Source organism: Sprattus sprattus, assembly GCF_963457725.1.
Source record: "Sprattus sprattus genome assembly, chromosome: 6".
Lineage (NCBI taxonomy): Eukaryota > Metazoa > Chordata > Actinopteri > Clupeiformes > Clupeidae > Sprattus > Sprattus sprattus.
Window position 1 is genome coordinate 4,953,472 of NC_137925.1, and position 22,350 is coordinate 4,975,821.

The 22,350-nt window shown below is 42.0% G+C and overlaps 1 protein-coding gene across 1 annotated transcript; it reads right to left on the reverse strand.

Moving 5' to 3' along the window:
* Nucleotides 1-13,248: 13,248 nt before the first annotated feature.
* On the reverse strand, nt 13,249-21,029 carry LOC308366570 (all-trans-retinol 13,14-reductase-like; the record flags this gene model as incomplete). Its single annotated transcript, XM_080840286.1, has 11 exons — nt 13,249-13,394; nt 14,270-14,429; nt 15,578-15,744; nt 16,528-16,637; nt 16,865-17,003; nt 17,240-17,359; nt 17,577-17,774; nt 18,204-18,399; nt 19,052-19,293; nt 19,810-19,992; nt 20,870-21,029. 11 exons carry the CDS (start codon nt 21,027-21,029, stop codon nt 13,249-13,251), a joined length of 1,821 nt encoding a protein of 606 aa, XP_080696412.1.
* Between the last annotated feature and the right edge of the window lie 1,321 nt (nt 21,030-22,350).

Below are 22,350 nucleotides of genomic sequence, written 5' to 3' on the forward strand. Positions count from 1 at the left end.
TTCCCCAAGGGGTGGAGTGGAATTAAAACCCTGTTCGTCTGATGTTTAGAAACACACTGGTCAAATTCCAGCTTCCCTTTGCGTGTTAAAAATCTTGATTGTACTTCTTTTTTGTTTTCATTTGAGCCTTTTCTCAAGAACAGGCTGAGCTGGGGTTAGAAATGTGCACCTTGGTGTTTGATGTCAGATGTATAGTAGACGTACAAAACTATTGACAAACTGTCAGAATGGTGAAGAAAGGATAAAAACCCTCTCTTTACCAGCAGCATAAACCTCTACTGCTCAGCCTTTTAGACTCCTGGCTGTCTTTGGCTGTCTGTGGCTGATTGTAGCTGTCTGAGAGCCATTCCCTGTGAAAAGATGGCGTGCACGTGCGCGTACATGTTTGTATTTATCCTGAAATTCAGAACAAATCCTGAGACATGAGTAATGCATTGGAGCTAGAAAGTTAGTTCCACATCATATAACAGAAACCTATGAATCACCCCTACTATGGCCTATGAACACCCCTACTATGGCCTATGAATCCCCCTACTATGGCCTATGAACACCCCTACTAGTATGGCCTATGAACACCCCTACTAGTATGGCCTATGAACACCCCTACTATGGCCTATGAACACCCCTACTATGGCCTACGAACACCCCTACTATGGCCTGTGTCTGTACTTACAGAGCAAGCTAAAACAGGTCAGTTTCTCCAAACAGGTCAGTTTTGCTCATGGCTTAAAATATTCACTGCCACAGGGGATCTTTCCGTATTACAGGAGTTACTGCTTTGTCTGACAAACTAATTTTCTTGGCTAATGCAAACTAAAGTAAAGTAATATATAAGTTGTATAAAGAAATTCATTTTGTATATATAGGTTTTAAGAAATCTGTGTAAGTTGACAATACATGTCACAGGCATATTGCACATGTCAGAGCTTAAGTTACACAAAACAGTTCTTCCATCCATTTTGCACTTGGCATAATTGTTTGCAAACATGTTTTTCATTAAAAAAAAACTTATGATGATGTCTAATTGAAGGTAAATAAAGGACTTAATTCTACGTAAAATGCCTGTTTCATTTTGAGTGCAAATAAGGTCGGTGGCCTTACAGTTTTATATGTTATGAGTGGGAGTGGCAGTTGTGACTGAGCTGTCTCTGTGGTTACTGGCTACAGGTCATAGAATGTTCCGGCCTGCTTCACCATTTAGATTACAGTTTTACAATTCTGTTTGACGCGCTGTTCCTTAATTAGCCATCCATTTAGTCCCTGCCAGGACTTCCTTATCTGTGCGTGACTACAACGCTCAAATGAGTGATTTGTTTTTGTTCTTGTCTAATTGCAGTGGCGTATGTCACAGGATCTCCCGCAAACATTTGGTGTCAATCCAGTGTGGTATAATTATGTGGAATAAAGAGATGCGGAGAGTAAATTATTGCTGTCTCTCATAGAAGACTGCAGGAGACAAAAGGCACAGGGCTCAAATCTGACAATCTGATGACTGGGGCCACAGCATGAAGTGATGATGATGGGCTCAAACATCCCAAAGCTAGTGCGTTATTATTGCATTGGGTTAACAAATCAGAAATTCTATAGTATTATAGTTAAGGCAGTCTTGTTTAAGTGCCCTGTAGAACCTGATAATGTAATAATTTCCTGATAACGTAATAACCCTGATAATGTAATAAAAAAATCCCTCATAAGTCCCTAAAAGATGTAATAAAACCTGATAATGTAATAATATCCCAATAATGTAATAAAGTGCATTTCCCAATAATGTAACAATCGCCATACCAATAATGTAATAAAATGTTACATTAATGGGAAGTTATTACATTATCAGGTTAGCCTCAATTTTGCAGAACCTGATAATGTAACAAATTCCTGATATTGTAAAAACTTTGGTCAGTGCTGAAATGTTGGGACACCAGTTATTCAGACCAAGTAGTGATGCTGTGTAGACAACCACCTACTATTGTTTTGCTCATATTTTGATCCCAATGGTATAGGCCTTTAGCCTCGCAAGCCAAACCTGTACAGCAAGAAGCTGTACAAGGGTCTGGCACAACACGATTTTCAGTGTGGGCGGGATTAACGGTTGTCTGTTAAGTTGCCTCTGCACGCAATGCCACACAATAGGAATGGCGCTACAACCAATCCGAGCGACTGACGAATGACAAAAGACGATTTGATTGGCCTGGTACAGTGTCATTTTTAAGGGACATTGCCACACAAAATCAAAAGAGAATTTGATATAAATCGTCTAGCGAAATGTCAGCTATTGATGATCAATGAGGACTTAGAAACTCAATGTTCTATGTGCCCATTAGCTGCCGGTCTATAACATACCAAAATGTTCTCATTATTTCTCTATTAGTTGATTACCACTGAATATCCCTTTCACCATTGTAAAAATTGTGCATTCGCAATCATCAATCAATATATACTGTATCTGCTAATAGTGAAGAAGCAGGTCTCTGGACAGCTTCACTGTTTGGACCTCTGAAACTGGAGACCTGATGCTACAGCACCAACCAAAGTTATTACAATATCAGGTAATTATTACATTATCAGGTTTTGCAAAATTGAGGCTAACCTGCACTTTATTACATTATCGGGGTATTATTACATTATCAGGTTTTATTACATCTTTTAGGGACTTATGAGGGATTTTTTATTACATTATCAGGGTTATTACGTTATCAGGAAATTATTACATTATCAGGTTCTACATGCCCTTATGCTTTTATCAATGTGCGTTTTCCTACTGTACATTGAAGGAGTTGCAAATAAGGATTCAATATCAGATCAGTTAAATATCAATAATGGTTGACAATAATCTAATGAATCTCATACTCATTTGTATTTTACCTCTTAATTAGACTTGAATGTAAGCGTCTCTAGTTAAGTGTCCTGCCATCTTGAATACTGTGTCTTAGGGATGGCAGGAAGGTGTGATGGCATAGGTGTCTTTTCACTGCCTCTTATCTCAGGTCATATCAGAGTGTCACTGTATTCCTTAAACCCCGACCCCCATGATACAGGCCTCTGAAACATTTGCTCATGGCTGGATCCTCTAATGAACAACTTCCCCAGTGAACCAACATTGTGGGAGTTCAGGGAAGCTGCCTGATACATATGCATGTAGGGTTCGGGACAACCGTTCTTCTTTTAAGGATATTTAAACTAGGACTGTTTCAATGTCTAACCAGAGACACAGGTTAATCTGCTGATGCGCATCATTGCAAGAATAAAGCCTGTTTCCTGATTGATCCTTCCCCGACTGAGTCTCCACCTATCAGTGGTATTAGAAAAATGACCAACAACCTTCCACTAACAGATGCTAACAACAAAGTTTTGAAAAACAGCATTTTCAAATAATGGCCTTTATCAGGTTTCTTCTTCATGTGCATTCTAGCTAGATGCCTGCATTTATCACAGCGATAATAATGGAGTGGCTTGAACAGGTGTCCCCCAGATGAGATTGTTCATCTCGGCTATCTTCCCTGCAGGCACACCTGTGCTTTGTGTAGGGCTGCTGGTTAAACTGAAAACAACAGTTGTTTGGAATGTCCATAAACAATTGTGTATCAACTCTATTTCACACAAAGCGTAATTTTACAAAGACAGTACCTATGCCACAGGTGGTCCGAAATTTGGTGATAGTTTGGTCAGTTCTGTAACACATGTTTTTAAGTAATTGTTTGGTCAGTTCTGTAACACACGTTGTCCAGTAATAGTTTGGTCAGTTCTGTAACACACGTTGTTCAGTAATTGTTTGGTCAGTTCTGTAACACCCGTTGTTCAGTAATAGTTTGGTCAGTTCTGTAACACACGTTGTTCAGTAATTGTTTGGTCAGTTCTGTAACACAGGTTGTTCAGTAATTGTTTGGTCAGTTCTGTAACAGTAACACATGTTGTTCAGTAATTGTTTGGTCAGTTCTGTAACACACGTTGTTCAGTAATTGTTTGGTCAGTTCTGTAACACACGTTGTTCAGTAATTGTTTGGTCAGTTCTGTAACACACGTTGTTCAGTAATTGTTTGGTCAGTTCTGTAACACACGTTGTTCAGTAATTGTTTGGTCAGTTCTGTAACACACGTTGTTCAGTAATTGTTTGGTCAGTTCTGTAACACACGTTGTTCAGTAATTGTTTGGTCAGTTCTGTAACACACGTTGTTCAGTAATTGTTTGGTCAGTTCTGTAACACACGTTGTATCGCTGACTGAGCTGGGGTTACCTGTGTGAAGAGCCCAGGTGCTGTGGCTTTAAACCCAGAGCTGTGGCCATAAAAACTAATCTGGTCTTTCATAGTCCTGTGGTGCACACACGCAAGATAAGAGACACACCCGTTCACATAGACGCCAAGAGTAAGAGCCTTTCAGAGCTCTGCCATTAACAACTTTAGAAAACGACAAACCTTCTCTGAGGTAAGATGTCCGACTTCCTCTGGCTTTGTTCAATGTTCTCTGAAACTCTGTTGTAGGCCTGACTGGGTAGTGCTGTGTGGTGAGGGAAAAGTGTTTAGGGCTTTATAGAGAGAGGCATCAGAGGCCCTTGCTCCTCACATGGAAGCCCATGTGATGTTAATCACACGGGACATCGGACACAGTGGTAGGTAAACACATTACTGAATGGTAGTGATTTAGTCTACGTGTGGCTGGGCACAGTAGTCTATACATTGTCCCTTCTACCTGAGGGGGACATTCTTTTTTTACTTGGCGGAAATATTTGTCTTTCATGTTTTGATTTTAAGAATGTTCAGGGATCGTTTAACTTTCCCCACGAGTAAAACAAAAGGATTCAGCACAATTAAAGATGGTGAAGTGGGCCTTCAGTCTTTCCTAGCAGCAGACAGTATTCGAAAAGTATCGATATCTTCTCACCCTAAGCGGCCACTAAGTGCAGTGTCACTGATCAGCTGATCAACTAATCAGTGTTAACCAGGCTCATCATTTACAGTAAAGGCTAGAATTACATTTTGGGGGCCAATGCTGTCTCAATGAAACAGGACAAATACCAAACATATATACAGTAACACTTTTTTTATATTACATTTATTTATTTTATTTTATATTTAAAAAAATACAAATATAAAAATAATAAATATACTGTAAAAATCAGGCTTTAAGCTATTATATGTTTACACACGTTAAAACAAGCTTTTCAGTGTATAGCTCAAACAGCAGCAGCACGCTGGTAGTATTCCTGTGGGGTCCGTACATTTTGTAAGTTAACCATGCAAGCCCTTTTCATTGATCCTTCTCTGCCATAAAGTCAGTCGAGATGCTTCTGAAAGTCACAAATATACACTACCGTTCAAAAGTTTGGGGTCACCCAGACAATTTCATGTTTACCATGAATAGAAAATATGGTCAAGACAATGACAAGGTTGGAAATAATGTTTTTTATTTGAAATATTAATTTTGTTCTTTAAACTTTGCTTTTGTCAAAAAAGGCTCAATTTGCAGCAATTACAGCATTGGAGACCTTTGGCATTCTAGCTGTTAATTTGTTAAATTAGGTAATCTGTAGAAATTTCACCCCAGGCTTCCTGAAGCACCTCCCACAAGTTGGATTGGCTTGATGGGCACTTGTTGCGTACCATACGGCCAAGCTGCTCCCACAACAGCTCAATGGGGTTGAGATCCGCTGACTGCGCTGGCCACTCCATAACAGACAGCATACGAGCTGCCTTCTTCTTCCCTATATAGTTCTTGCATAATTTGGAGGTGCGCCTTGGGTCATTGTCCTGTTGTAGGAGGAAATTGGCGCTGTGTCCACAGGGTATGGCATGGCGTTGCAAAATGGAGTGATAGCCTTCCCTATTTAAAATCCCTTTTATCTTGTACAAATCTCCCACTTTAACAGCACCAAAGCAGCCCCAGACCATCATATTACCTCCACCATGCTTGACAGATGGCGTCAGGCACTATTCCAGCATCTTTTCCCCCGTTTCTGCGTCTCACAAATGTTCTTCTGTATGATTCAAAAACCTCAAACTTTAAATTCGTCCAGAACACTTTTTTCCAATCTTCGTCTGTCCATTGTCTGTGTTTTTTTGCCCATATCAATCTTTTCTTTTTATTGGCCAGTCTCAGATATAGCTTTTTCTTTGCCACTCTGCCTATAAGGCCTGCATCCCAGTCGCTTCTCCACTGTAGAAGGTGACACTGGCGTTTTGCGGGTGCCATTTAAAACGCTGCCAGTTCAAGACCTGTGAGGCGTCTTTTTCTTAAACTAGACACTCTAATATACTTGTCTTCTTGCTGAGTTATGCACCGGGGCCTCCCACTTCTCTTTCTACTCTGGTTAGAGCCCGTTTCTGCTGTTCTCTGAAGAGAGTAGTACACGCCGTTGTAGGAAAAGTTCAGTTTCTTCGCAATTTCTCGCATGGAATAGCCTTAATTTCTAAGAACAAGATTAGACTGGCGAGTTTCACATGAAAGTTATCTTTTTCGAGCCATTTTGAGAGTATAACCGAACCCACAAATGTGATGCTCCAGATACTCAACTAGCTCAAATGAAGGCCAGGTTTTTAGCTTCTCTCACCAGCAAAACAGTTTTCAGCTGTGCTAACATAATTGCACAAGGGTTTTCAAGGGTTTTCTAGTCATCCATGAGTCTTCTAAGGCGATTAGCAAACAATGTACCATTAGAACACCGGAGTGATAGTTGCTGGAAATGGGCCTAAATATTTAATTAAAAAACAGATATTTCCACCTAGAATAGTCATTTGCCACATTAAAAATGTATAGAGTGTATTTCTGACTAATTTAATGTCATCTTCTTTGAAAAAAAAACTGTGCTTTTCTTTGAAAAATAAGGAATTGTGGCATGGGTTGCCATATCCTTGCGTAAATGTGAAATGGGTTGCTAGACACAGATGACAAACCGTATGAGACCATCCATCAACAAGCTGAGGCTGACCTACATCTGTTTGCACTTGGTTGCTTATCTTGACACCACAAAGAAAAGGATTATTCATTAGCAGTCATTTACGATGCTTTTTCAACAGGGCCGCAGTAATATGAATAGGGGGGTCAACATAGGACAATACTGTTGCAACTGCTTGTACAGTGGTTCATTAAAGAAACAGAGGAAGTCAATATTTCAAAGGTGCATTCACCAAGGCACATAATGAGATGATATTATTTTGTGATTAGCACATTTTGATTTGACCAGAATTGATATGGTTGCTAGAATTGATATAGTTGCTAGCATTTTGATTGTTTACTCTTCTTTTTCTGGTAAATCTGAATGTCCTCTCGCCTCTCTCTGTGTCTGAGGCAAATTACACAGGTGTATAGACATGGAGATTGTTTCTGATAACCTAGGACCTGTTTTGTATAATAGCCTACTAGACATATGTAGACATTTGTATTTGGGGTCATGAAAAACAAAATAGCCTTCTCTACAAGCTTATAATAGTGGCTTGTACTTTTCTGTTGGAGGGTAGAAGCAGAGACTTCCATCTGTCAGTGTTTTCATAACGTCCATGTTTAAAAAAAAAAAAAAAAACATGTTCATTCTGACTACACTTCACCCCATGGCCACATCAGTAAAATGTCTAACAAACAGGCAGAACTAAAAGAAATAGGTATTCATTGCTTTTAAAGCCTAAATTAAGGTTCAATTGAATTAGGTTACATGTCTTTATATTGTGCCAATACCAATTGAAATGGTCTCAAGGCGCTTTACAGAGCCCACAGCCTGAACCCCCCTAGAGCAAGCTCTTGGCCAGGGGAAACTTCACACACACACACACACACACACACACACACACACACACACACACACACACACACACACACACACACACACACACACACACAGAACCCATCTCATGAAGTGTCTATGAGACACTCTATGAAATGCCCTTCAATGAAGAAGTGTGTTCAAGCCCTCTAAAGACAGGTGTTTTTTTTAAATATTTTTTTTGTATTGTCCTGTTAACCTGGTCTTTGATGACACAATGCTTTGCTCTGTCCTGCCCACAGGGTGTCATCGGAACACCAAAATAAATGGATTTGTCATTTCCTTTATTGGAGTAAGTGAGCTTCCTTGCATCAATTATGCATTACCATTCCTGTTAAAAAATATGGAACTTGCAAATATTCTACATTTTGTATGGTACTCAAAAAGAATAATTATGTATAACCACATAAGAGGCAGCTCATCTCGTATGCACACACACATAGTCACACCCACACCCACACATATATAGGATCTCAAAAAGTATTAGTTTGTGTAACCACATAAGAGGCACCTCATCTCGTATGCACACAAACATAGTCACACCCACACACACACATACACACAGGATCTCAAACAGCATAAGTATGTATAACCACATAAGAGGCACCTTATCCCGTATGCACACACACACAAACACACAAAGGATCCGTAACAGTATAAGTATGTAGAACCACATAAGCATTTCATCTCGTACACACATACACACACACACACACACACACACACACACATACACACAGGATCTCAAACAGCATAAGTATGTATAACCACATAAGAAGCACCTTATCCCGTATGCACACACACACACACACACACACACACACACACACACACGATGTGTGCTGGCATTAGATCTTGTGCCGTTTGTCTCCCTCTCTCCTCTCTCAGGATCTTTCTGCCTCTCATCTGCCTGTCGGTGGCGGTCCTCTGCTGCAACACCTCGTGTCGGGCCATACAGCGAGCCCGCGAGGACCGCAGAGCTCAGAGCGCCCGGGAGGCCCGGGAGGCCGACAGACACTCCGTCTTCATCATCCCATTTCCTCGCTCCCACCCGTCCGACGACGACCTCTACAGGCCGCCTCGCTACAGCGAGACGAGGAACTACAGCCCACCACCCCCGCCTTACGATGAGGTAGCATAGCAAGCCAAAGCAAAGACCTTCCTTTCTCTAAAATAATATATATTAATATATAAATATTTTATTATATTTTATATTTTTTTATATAATAAATATTTTTTTCAGCGTGGATGAATTATACAGGACACAATAAGTGCCACACCTGTACAAAAGGGAGGCGATGACAGTCAAAGATAAAGTGGGATGGCTTTGCAGTGGTCACTCAATAAGAACTAAATAAGAACTATGAACTTCTCTCTCTCCCTCAGCAGTCACTCTTAATAAGAACTATGAACTTCTCTCTCTCCCTCATCAGTCACTCTTAATATGAACTATGAACTTCTCTCTCTCCCTCATCAGTCACTCTTAATATGAACTATGAACTTCTCTCTCTCCCTCATCAGTCACTCTTAATATGAACTATGAACTTCTCTCTCTCCCTCAGCAGTCACTCTTAATATGAACTATGAACTTCTCTCTCTCCCTCATCAGTCACTCTTAATATGAACTATGAACTTCTCTCTCTCCCTCAGCAGCCACTCTTAATATGAACTATGAACTTCTCTCTCTCCCTCAGCAGTCACTCTTAATATGAACTATGAACTTCTCTCTCTCCCTCATCAGTCACTCTTAATATGAACTATGAACTTCTCTCTCTCCCTCAGCAGTCACTCTTAATATGAACTATGAACTTCTCTCTCTCCCTCAGCAGTCACTCTTAATATGAACTATGAACTTCTCTCTCTCCCTCATCAGTCACTCTTAATATGAACTATGAACTTCTCTCTCTCCCTCAGCAGTCACTCTTAATAAGAACTATGAACTTCTCTCTCTCCCTCATCAGTCACTCTTAATATGAACTATGAACTTCTCTCTCTCCCTCAGCAGTCACTCTTAATATGAACTATGAACTTCTCTCTCTCCCTCAGCAGTCACTCTTAATATGAACTATGAACTTCTCTCTCTCCCTCAGCAGTCACTCTTAATATGAACTATGAACTTCTCTCTCTCCCTCAGCAGTCACTCTTAATATGAACTTCTCTCTCTCCCTCAGCAGTCACTCTTAATATGAACTATGAACTTCTCTCTCTCTCCCTCATCAGTCACTATTAATATGAACTATGAACTTCTCTCTCTCTCCCTCATCAGTCACTATTAATATGAACTATGAACTTCTCTCTCTCCTACAGATGAGGGGGGGGGGGACCAGTCGCAAACAGGGGGGTTGGTGGGAGGGAATTGGGATGGGGTGTGTGTATGTGTTTGTGTGCATGCACGCGTCTGTCTGTGTGTATGCCCATGTACAAGTTATGTATGACATATTGTCCTATTGTTTCCCCTCATTGGGGTGTATATTTTTCTCTTAAAAAACAAAAAAACCCAATAAATATTTGGTCACAATAAAAACTTCTCTCTCTCTCTTCCTCAGGTGGAAATGAAGCCGGACTTCTTCATGTCACCAGATGCCCCCCCACCACCCTACGCCCCCCCTTTCCCTAGACCCCCATCCCCCTCAGTCACAGGCTCTTAAAACAGAACCTTCAGTGTAGAGATACCCAGGGAGGTGCACAGACCAAAAAACGGGGAGAGATCCTGGCCATGTGTTGCCCAGGCGTGAAGACCCAAAGCTTAAAGACTTTATGCCCGGGAAATAGACTTAAAACTTGCACATAGTTGAAATCGTTCCATATGTTCAGAAAATGGTGAAGGAAAAAGAGCCGACTCATCTTGGACTAATGAGGAAATGTGGACTTTGGGAATATGAGCATTTCGGAAGAGAGGCCGATCACTCAATGGCTGGGAGAAGCCTGTTCAGTATTCGCAACATTTTAGAACAACACCTGTCAGAGGTATGCCTCTATGTATTGCAAATGAGCATAGTTTAGGATGTATCTTGTCTGCCACGTATTATATTAAGAATGTTTTTGAGAATTTGTAAATTATGTAAATAAAATTCACACAATATATTGGTTGTTTTGATTATGTACAGACCTAGGTTAAAGTAACACTATGCAACAATTTTACACTCTTTGAGGTATGGTTTTATAGGCAATAAAGCATATGATAGCATATGGTCATGTGAAGGACAGATAAACACCTGTGTCTTTCCCACTAGCCATCCAGGATATGCCCTACTTAGTTCTGTATACCGGGCTGGAATACCTTGCAAATATGGAACACAGCATGAAGTTGCCAGCTATACTGCCAAGAGACACCAGTTGGTGTGTTGGATAGCTTATATCAGTGTCAACTGGTCTGTTGGTGGTGATTGACAGGTTTTTGCATGCCTTTTAGGTAGTTGGCTCACTAGTGTTGGAACAGAACTCCGTAGTGCTGCTTAAAAATGCTGCGTTTTCCTCAGGGGACTCCCACAATGCATTGCTGTTGTTGAGCAATGGCAAGTATGATATAACCACACTTTGGCAGCACTGGCAGTAAAATCCATGTCTATATGTTTTCAGTGATGCGGGAAGTCAGGTGACTTTTGTGGCGCTCAATCACAGCTTTACACATTCCTTTCGGTAAACTAGTATGATAGAGCTAGTTACACATTGTGGTGAGAAGCTCATAAAAACCTTCTAATAAAACAGAATTTAGTTGTGAAAGGTTCATTTTGTTACCTCTCACATTGCTGCCTTTTGAGTCTTATGGTGGTCAAAGTCCTTGGCAACTAACATGGGGTATTAAAAATGACACTTCAAGCTGTGATTGGCTTATGGACGAAACTGTTATCAGTAGCTAAAAGAATCATATGCCAATTACATTTGCATTCTTGTGACCTTTTGACAACCTAAATAGGAAAGGTTTTAAAAGGTTGTGTGTGTTTATTTGAATTCCCTTAAACATGGTTGTAATAGATAATATTCAGATCTTATCAGGATATTATTGACAGCGGATTTCAAATATCCACACCCTCTGGCACAGGGATGATGAAATATCTTGACATTATATTATATAGGATATATGCTGTGAGTCAAAAATTATATTGTTTTCCAAAAGATAGCCTTCCTCGAGTCCTGCTCTCTGATGTGGCTATGTTGTTTGTGAAAGACCCACATCGAAGGTAACGTCTTTGGTAACCTTCATTGAGAAAACATGGGAAATGACAATATAGATCACGACGCCTCTATCCCAAAACTACTTTAATCATGGTCTGACATTGTATTTTGAGGTGTTTACTTATTTGCCTTATCCAATGGAATGTGCTGGAAGGAATATGAGCATGTGTGTTTATAACACATAGGACATAACTGATACATAAAAGTAATAACTGATTGCCGATCAGGTAATTAAGGTTAATACTCTTTGGCAAGAGGACACGGTACAAGTGTACTCTATATAGGTCAGGAACTGTTATGTAATGTTTATTAATTGTGCAATGATTTGACACAATTTAAGATCCAATGAATCGCATTCCATCTGCACATCAAAACTGCCTTGGATAGACACATCAAAAAGTTCCTGCCTGGCAACTGTCTAGCCACTGGGTAAGGACACAGCTAGTTCAAACCAGATGGAAAAGGAACACACTTCAATGACGAACCCTGCCGATAACTTGCATGAAATGAATAGTTACATAACAGAGCATGGCTCATCAGTGACGCTGTGTTGAGATAACTTCTGGGATCGACACTCTATTGGTGTAGCCATCGCAAACAAACTCACACCTAAGGAAAAGTGAGGGATGTGATGGAATTTCAGAGAGGGCAAAGTGGAACTGGTTTGTAAACACACCCATTTAAATCTTGTAAATAGTGATGACCAGGCACTGATATGATCGGTCTTATCTCCCAATGTCTGATTCGATTCCGCTTCCTTCATAAAGGCTGGTGTTATGAGAACGCTCCCTGTGCGCTGCTTACAGCTTGTTCATCTCTTACAGGGCACTGAGTTCGGTAACACATCTCTGGCCTTGATAAAGACGAACGAGGAGGCAAATCAACCGACACAGATAATCACGACGTCATGAATATACAGGAAATGGTTAAACAGTTTTTTTCATTCATCCTCCAGAATTACATAATCATATGGTACAGAACCATTTATGTGTAAATGGCATTTAAGTGATTTATTATGTAATGCATTGTACTCCAAGAAATGCGTTAAAAACGGGGGCCAATCGAAGTTACAAAGCTGTGACGACTGTTTAATTCCCATTGATTTAATGGCACAGACTGAAAATTCTAACCAGTTGACACTACAAAGATCCCAAAGTGAACCTTTTAAACGGTATGCATGGAGGTCTGACGAGAAACCATAACTGGGGGAATCCTTCTTTCCGACCCTTTTTGATTTTCTGGCAGGTCAAACAGCCAATCCAATCAGGCCTTGTTAGGCCCCTGTCCTGTAAGAAATGTGTGGGTATACAGCACTAGTTAAACCTACGCCCTCTTCAGTGCCTTCTGCTTCTTCAGCTGTTTCTTCAGCCTCAGCAGGTCGATGTAGAGGATGCGCTCCAGCACAGCGGAGGCACACAGCAGACCTCCGTGCAAGGCACCAGCCATCCCGTTGCAGAACACATCCTGGCCTGCGGTGCACAACACAACACAAGAGGTAACGATAAAAGCTTTTAGGAGCATCTGTTCAGACACCACAACAGACACTAATAAGACATGGTCATTTGAAGTTTGCTGTCCCAGCCATCGCATGGTTAACTGTACATCTGACTGTACATCTCACTTACATCATCTCTTCCTTTGGAAAGATAGCTGTTCACTTGTATCGATCAAAGTGACTGCAGCAGTCTACTGTAGCTGTTTACTTGTATTGATCAGAGCCACTGCAGCAGTCTACTGTTAACTGTTCACTTGTATTGATCAGAGCCACTGCAGCACTGCATCTGCTCTATCTATCTATCTATCACTGCAGCAGTCTACTGTAGCCTACTACATAGACATGTTGGCCTGTTACAGGATAAATAAAGTATCTATCTATCACTGCAGCAGTCTACTGTAGCCTACTACATAGACATGTTGGCCTGTTACAGGATAAATAAAGTATCTATCTATCACTCACTGCAGCAGTCTACTGTAGCCTACTACATAGACATGTTGGCCTGTTACAGGATAAGTAAAGTATCTATCTATCACTCACTGCAGCAGTCTACTGTAGCCTACTACATAGACATGTTGGCCTGTTACAGGATAAATAAAGTATCTATCTATCACTGAAGCAGTCTACTGTAGCCTACTACATAGACATTCTGATTCTGATTCTGATTCTGATACATAGACATAGACATGTTGGCCTGTTACAATTCTGACTTGCAGTGGTGACTTAAAATTACCTCTTTGCAGCTTCATGATTATGATGTGACCATGGACTAGCAACATAGTGCTCCATACACAGATACATTCATGAATAAACGTAGCCATTCTTTTGACTTTGGGTTGTGGGTCTCACCTGTTAAGAAGAGGCCTTTAACAGGTGTCTGTGCCCGTACACTAGCCACCACCTCTGGGCTGAAGCGGTTAAGGTTGTGCTCCGCTCCGTACATCTCTCCACGCGGGGCTCCCAGGTAGTGCATGTTGGTCAGCGGGGTGGAGGCTTCCATGAACACCACCTCAAGAGATGACATCCGCCATGAGGAGGAGGAGGAGGAAGAAGAGGAGGAGGAGAAGGAGGAGGAGGAGGAGGAGGAGCAGATCAAATACAGTCCTCACCTTACCCCACCTACAAGGGTCCACTCTTAAACCTTACCCCACCTACAAGGCTACAGTCCTTCCCTTACCCCACCTACAAGGGTCCACTCTTTACCTTACCCCACCTACAAGGCTACAGTCCTCACCTTACCCCACCTACAAGGGTCTAGTCTTCACCTTACCGTACCGACCAGGTTACATTCATGACCCTACCCTACCTACAAGCATGTGTGACATCGTCCTCTGTGTATGGCAGAACTCAACTCAACTCTGCCACACTCTCGATGCCATTTTAATCACCCTGTTTTTACAGTCTGCGATGCCCCATGCAATTATTACACAACACACCGAATGCTTTAATTACCTCCCATGCACCCCCGCCGCAGAGCCCTGTGTATTTGCAGCTCGGAAAGTGTCAGATCAACCCTCTGCGCCTCTGACCATAATTACATGCTTCTCATTGAGCCAAACTCCCCTGTAATTGTATTGTTCTAGAATATTAGTGATAGAACGGCTACAGTGTAGGATTCTTTTAGCTGGTGTTTCTGTTTGAAGTCTAGTAATTCCGCAGTTAGAGCCAGGCACAATCAACGCTAACATTGGAGGGCAGATTTACAGGGAGCACACAGGATGATACAATGCAAACCCTTATATTGTAATGTAAGTTTCTTTGGAAATATGCAATAGCTGTGGTAAACTAAGGAATATGCCTTACCAGTAATATTCAGTGTCATTTTCATATCTATTGTTGTATGAAATTGTTTTGCTAAATGCACTCGGGATGAACGAAAAAAAATGTAGATTATAATACAATTATTGTAGCTCAATTAAATAAGTACTTTTGAACAAAACAACAAAAGTCTTTGTGGGACCGAGAAAGACACAGTCCTTGGTGAGACCTTGAACATTCTTTTTTCCCAGTGTGTACAGCTACTGTAGAAAAAAAAACACCTGTGGTTGTAAAAGCCTTCTGTGGTTGTAAAAGCCTTCTGCATGGACATATGGTCATAGTGACCATTACGTTCTTATCTTCCACCTGCACGGTCAGCTGAGTGAGCTGTGGTCATACCTTGTCCCTGAGCTGGGGAAACATCTGCAGAGCCCACTCCAGCAGCTCCTTGGCCATGCTCATCTTCAGATCCTCATAGTCAGGGCCTCTCCTGTTCAGCTTCGTGTCTTTCCATTCCTCAAACCACTCATACTTGGCCATGGTCAGCATGGTCATACAAGACTTCCCTTTGGGGTAAAAAAGGAACACGTGACTGTAATGAAGTATCACACAAAATGCTGAATATACTATACACTGATGCAAGTTATCACACACAATGGACAGCCAGAGGACTGTAAGAAGAAGTTCAATGAATTTGATAAAAAGTGTATGAGATGAGAATCCTGGACTAAATATAAACGAGGTCTGGCTAATGTATCCTACTACTACTACTATATCCTTCCTGGATACTTGTTTATTTATCCTAAAATGTTGCTGTTATTCCCCTTGACCTTCTGAAGAACTGCACAGATACAGTGAGACACTCATATGATCCTATCTCAGTATGATGCTCATAAAATAGCGCGTTGAACACGTTTATGACAAGTTTATGAAGACACACTGACAGACAGTCTTCTCACAACAGCTAGGAGTGATAGAGAGTGAATGTAAGGTCACAGACGACATGCATTTATTTTCACTGACACACCAGAGAAGACAAGAGGAAGAAAAGATAGCTTGAGTTATAATTTGTCCTTGTCTTGTCCTGAGAGGCCATTTCTGGTTTAAACATCATTTCAGCTATTTGGGTTTCTGCCTCTTAAATTCCCTGAAAAGCATGGCTGCCATTATAGGGATTGGTCTTTCCGGCTCAAGGTCTTTTCCTTCTTACTTTTATCCGTATTTATATCCATTTATGAACATTATTGCAATACTTCACTTAGGCTGAATCTAACAAGTTTGACATGTTCATTTTCAAGTTTGACATTTTGATTTCATCTTCAGAGAAGCCATTATGTAATCAGACTTACCTGGGTGGCGAATGCTGGACGTTGGGTCTTTGGCGGACGGGAACGTTATAAACATCATTGGGATGTTTCCCACGACTTCCTCCCTACCTAGAGAATTGTAACCTTCCATTCTGGAAGAAAATTGGGAGCAACAGTTAGGCTCATGTCCTGTTTTATCATCTAAGAGTACTATCATCAACTTTGGAGACATGAAGACCTTGTTTAACTGTATGATGTACACTGCTATTTGTGTTCATGAATACAAACTGTATCTATCATGTATTATAAAAACGTACGACTACATTGAATGGTAAACGATGCATGACAAATGACAGAAAAAAAGTTCTACTGCTCTTACAGCTGGTCCAAGTCATTGTGTTTGTACATCCAGAAACTGGTTGAGACGATGCCCAGCTCTTCCTTTGTTCCATCCAGACCCACAAACACCAGGAAGCTGCCCATTCCATGCTGAACCATGCCCAGCAGCTTCCGGATTTCTGTTCAACCAAACATAGACTTTAAGAATATTTTCTGGTTGAATGATTTAATACCCATAAGACCATGACTCTGAGCTTAAAGAAGAGGCTGCATGGTATCTGTCCTCGTTGACTCAGTAACATGGAGTCAAAAGAATGCTAATAAACTATGGAGGAGTTAGTTAGTGCTAGTGTAGTGTCTTACTATTACTATTCAATGAGGTTACTGACAGTACAGTATACGGTGAAACACTTGCCTGGTTTGGCATTCACATCTGAGGGGAGGAACTTCTGAAACGTGTTGAATATGCCAGCGTTAGAGATTACCACAGGGGCTAGCACCTCCACTTCCTCTTCAACTTTTCTCACCGTAACCCCTGGAAAGCATTTAAGGTGAAAAGGTCATCACAGAGTGAAACATGTGGCTTTGCCAAATTATACATTCTTGACTCTCATCCCACTGCTGTAACAAAACGTTTTTATTTTAATTCATAAATTGACACCCATTTCACCTCTCATTATAAAATTCAGTTCTGATTGTTGTTAGGAATGTACGGCCATGTAATAAATACGGTGGCAAAAGGCTTCTCTCACCAATGGCAGAACCCTCGGGGTTGACCAGGATGCGTTGCACAGGAGCTCTGACCAGCACCGCGCCTCCAGCTCGCTGGATGACTGGGATAATGTGGAAGGCAAACTCGCTGGCGCCCCCTTGTGGATAGTAAGCGCCTCTCTTATAGTGATGCAGGAGCAGCGCATTTATGAGGAAGCTTGAATCTTTTGGCGGCACACCTGTGATTCACCATAGAAAGTAACAGACATGCAGGTGAGATGATGGCGATGAAATAAACAAATTGCAGTGCAGTGCATCAAATGGAATTAGTAATAAGACTAAGACAGGAGGTTTAGGATTGCCCTAGCTAATACGTTATCAGATGAGTCTTTGCTGTGCATATCATCCTTTCCACAAATACAATTTAACGAGAAGCTGCTATACAATTTAATATTTAAAAAAAGATTCATCGATAAAGCTAAATCGAAGCCACATGCCAACACACTCTTTTCACTGCTGCCTGTTCCACAGAACTCATGGTTCTTATGGTATGGTATTTAACACTGCTGGGTATAAAAACCCTTTATCGGTTATCTACGGTCACAGCCTTCAAGAAAGCCTTCACAGCAAACAGCCACATGAGTCACGTGCGCCCTTGTGTCACTGACCATAGAAGAGGTACGCTGAGAGGGTCTGCAGGTCCTTGTTGCGGGTCAGGCTGGACACGAGCTTGGAGTGGCTGGTTCCGGAGAGGCGGAACACGGGGGAGAGGAGTCCCAGCAGGCCTGATCTGATGAGGGGACGCACCAGCCACAGAGGCAGCAGCTTCAGCGTGGCCAGGAGAGGGGTGTGCCGAGCGGACAGCTGGAGGGAGGCAGGGGGGGGGGGGGGGGGGGGGGGGGGCGACGGGGGGAACACAACAAATGATCCATGTCAAATATAATAAATATATGTGTAAAATTTTCAGAAATGCGTGTACTCAAATGTACGCAACACACACAAACACACATATATATACTGATATATAACTGATATGAATTTAACAAGCCAAACAATGGATACTGTTTTTTTGTATGGCTTTGATCTTCAAAGTGTTACAATGAAGACTGCAGTGTGCTGATACGTTTGACTACTTTACTCTGTGCTCAGATTGTGGTCAACTGAGGCGAACTAAAGTTCAGTCTGTACATGCGCTTGGAGTCAAGTTCACTGTTCAAATGCACAGTTCCTCCATAACGGCGCCAACAACAGCAAGACCCTGTATCGGTTCTCTACATTTACAGTTAGTCATTTAGCAGACGCTTTTATCCAAAGCGACTTACAAGGATGTATACACTGATGGCACACTGCACATCAGGAGCAATTAGGGGTTCAGTGTCATGCTCAAGGACGCTTCGACGGGGAATCGAACTAGCAAACTTCTGATTACTAGACGACTTCTATACCTCTGGGACCACTGTCGTCCCTCTCTAGATGAACCAGATGAGGTGAAACACAATCGAACGCACTAAAACACCTTCACGAGCCTCATCAGCTCGTCCACGGCCTCCGTGTCCTCGGGGAACTGCCTCCGCAGGCACTCGTGCATCTCTGTCTTGCCCGAGAGGAGGTGGTACTCCCTGCGGTCCTCCCCCTGTCCGATGACCAAAGAGTCGTAGTGCTGCTCCAGCGGGGCGAACTGCAGCTGGCCCTCCGTGATCTGGTCCAGGACCACGCGCAGCAGGCTGTTCTCGTGCAGCTGACCCAGGTAGTGGATGCCTGCGGTGGGGTAAGCGGGACGCACGGAGGGGGTGTAGAGGAGAAAACAGGGGTTCGGCTTTATGTCCAGTGTCCTCAGATACTATTTGTGTTAAGGAGGTGATTTATAATGCTGTTACTTACACTAACAATACCTGTCACTAGCCCTAAACATAATCATAACTCCTTCCTCAAGTACTATTATACAATATATATATACAGTATATATATATACACACACAAACATACATATAAAAACAGCAACTTTGGATGAAATGTGTCCTAAATGAAAGGCACTGTTGTGCAGTTCTGGTGTGGAGGGTGTTGAATATGTGGGATAAAAAATATATGTTTCACATTTAATCAAGAAGGTTAGTATAGGATTCCATAGTATAACATAAATTGAATTAACAGACATTTGATTCATTGTACACATGCGTGGGCCTCTGGGATCACTAGGGTTTTACTGCCATGGACCTGGACATGAAAATGGAGGGCGCACTTCTGAGGATGTCACATTGACATTCAGCATCTTACCCACATCAAACTCAAAGCCCTGGTTCTCAAAGGTGTGGCAGCATCCTCCTGCCTGGTCGTGCTGCTCCAGGACCAGGACCCTCTTCCCCGCTTTAGCCAGCACGGCCGCCGCAGACAGGCCTCCGATGCCGCTGCCAATGACAACCGCATCCAGGCGCTCCGGAATGCGGTCTCTACGGAAACCTTTATGGAAGCAATGCGATGTGGAGATAAGCTCTTTCAGTCAACAGAGTGCTAGGCTTGGGTGGGGTTAGAGTGTTAGCGTGGAGAGAATTAGCCCACACAGTGACCTATTTCCTCTCATCATTCAGTTTAGGTCAATACTCTCTTTTCTGAGTCACGCTCTTAAAAATGAATCATTCTTTTCTTCCTGCTCTTCTGAATTGCGGACCCATTAAATAGCCGGATTATTAGAAGGAGTAGGGTGGGAGAGCTTGCTCAGGGCATGTCGGGGCACATACAATCCATTAGCAAGATGGTGACAGTGAAAGGTCACTGTGGTGTTAACCTCCGAAAATGTGACTGTGCCAGAGGCCTTACAATTAATTCCCCATGACTGCAGAGCCTCAAAGTACAATATTTTAAAATAAAAGATGGTGCATGACCACAGGGATCCTAGGAAAGTGTGAAAGTAAGAAAATGTCATGGTCGTGAAAGGCAAACCTAGCAATGTAGAAATATTCCTCAAGACAAACAGTGGTCTTATGTCAGAAGAAACACGTCTGACTCTAAGAGCCAAGAAATTCAAATGGTATTGGGTTGGAATACTACTTTTTAAACCTGTATGGCTTTCAGAGGCCTGTATACCTGTCTCACTCACTCACTCACACACACACAAAATAACACAAAAAGGTCAGTTATTTACTTCTAAACCAATAATATTAATATAAATATAAAACGCCTACAACAATGAATTACCCCAAAGTGCAGACTGGACGCAATGACCCATAAGCAACTGCTTCTACTGCTTCATGGCTCACTTCTTACAGAGCTGAACTGAGCGTCTCTACCATAGACATAAAGTCTATATATGTCTATGGTCTCTACCCAAACCGCCTACCTCTCTTCAGCACCTGGTCTCGTTGTTTCTGATCCAGCACCAGAGGGGCCGGTGGCCGCAGGCACTCCTGAGAGAAGACCGTGGGCCTCCTGGAGAACCAGTAAACGGACAGGGCGGCACAGACCGCTACCGCAGCAGCGAACACAGCAAACCAGAGCATGTCGCACACACAGCAGTCCAGGGTCTGGTGATGAACAGGCAGTGGAGGTAGTCTGATGCAGTTTTCTTCGGACCGGTGTTAGGTGAGGAGAGGGGACCCGTAGCTGCTAGTAAGACTCTAGCCACTCTTTGAGTTTGCCAAACTCTGCCCTGATGAAGTAGAATGTAATAATCTGTACTTTGTATGCAAAATGTGATTTGTGAATTTTCTCCGAGGGTTGAGTGTATGTGCCGAGTAGAAAGGGAATGAGAGAATATGCTTTTGGTGTTTTTATATCTCTTCCACAGGCGTGGATGAGAGGCTTGTCTTACAACACTGAGGGAATTGTAACTACCACGTTGGTGGGAAAGACGTCACAAATCTAATTCCTGCTTGACACAGTGGTTTCAACCGAAATGGTGTATTTCAAGGAAGTCATGGTGTGAGACAGTAGGGGCTTTTGGTTAGATTTAAAAGAAGAAAAATCCATGTGGAGAGTCAGTCAGGCGTCTGCTCAGTAGCCCATTTAACCATGCAGGATCCGAATCAGGCGCTGCACGTCCGAAGAAGACCTAATTTAAACTCGAAGTCGAATGAATGAGAATCCCAATGCCTCAACGCAAACAGCGTGCCACCCTGGAGTAATCTCGAAAATGATTTTCATTGTATGTTAACACACATACTAGGCACGTAGACTCCAGAGATTGATTGAATGGTAACATACCGACTGAGCAATCAGTTTCATGCGAAAAGGTGCGTTTCATTAGCATAATAACATAAGGCTATTAGTGCATTCATTCAATCACAAATCAGGGCAGTGTACTGAGCAGTCATTGGGGATTAGCCGGTCAGAAATGAGGATTCAAGGAGGAGTATTTTGAAACCATTTATTTTGAGACAACAAAATGTACAGCTTGATCCCCTAAAATCACACACTGACAATGTAATCAGAGCACACTCATAGACTACACGTTTATGTGATCTTCACCTTAGGTATACAAAATGTGAATGACACAAATAAAGGCAATGTGCTTCTAGAAATGACCTCATTGAATATATGTCTGTATGTATATGCCCTTTTTTAACCAATAGCTGCCAATATTAAAAACTTGGTATTCAGTGGTCTCAGACGATAAAGTATATCCTTTGTAATTGTAGGCAACAAAGGTGTTGAGATGTTGTAGATAGAATGAGAAGTTCACAGTGAAACTTCCTGGCCTATTCCTATCCAAAGTGATGGACAAACTCTACTCCATGCGAATGCAGAATGATTAACTTAATCTCACAGGCATGTCAAACCATGTGACGTTCAGAGACTTCTGTGGAACAGCTGCTGGGTTAC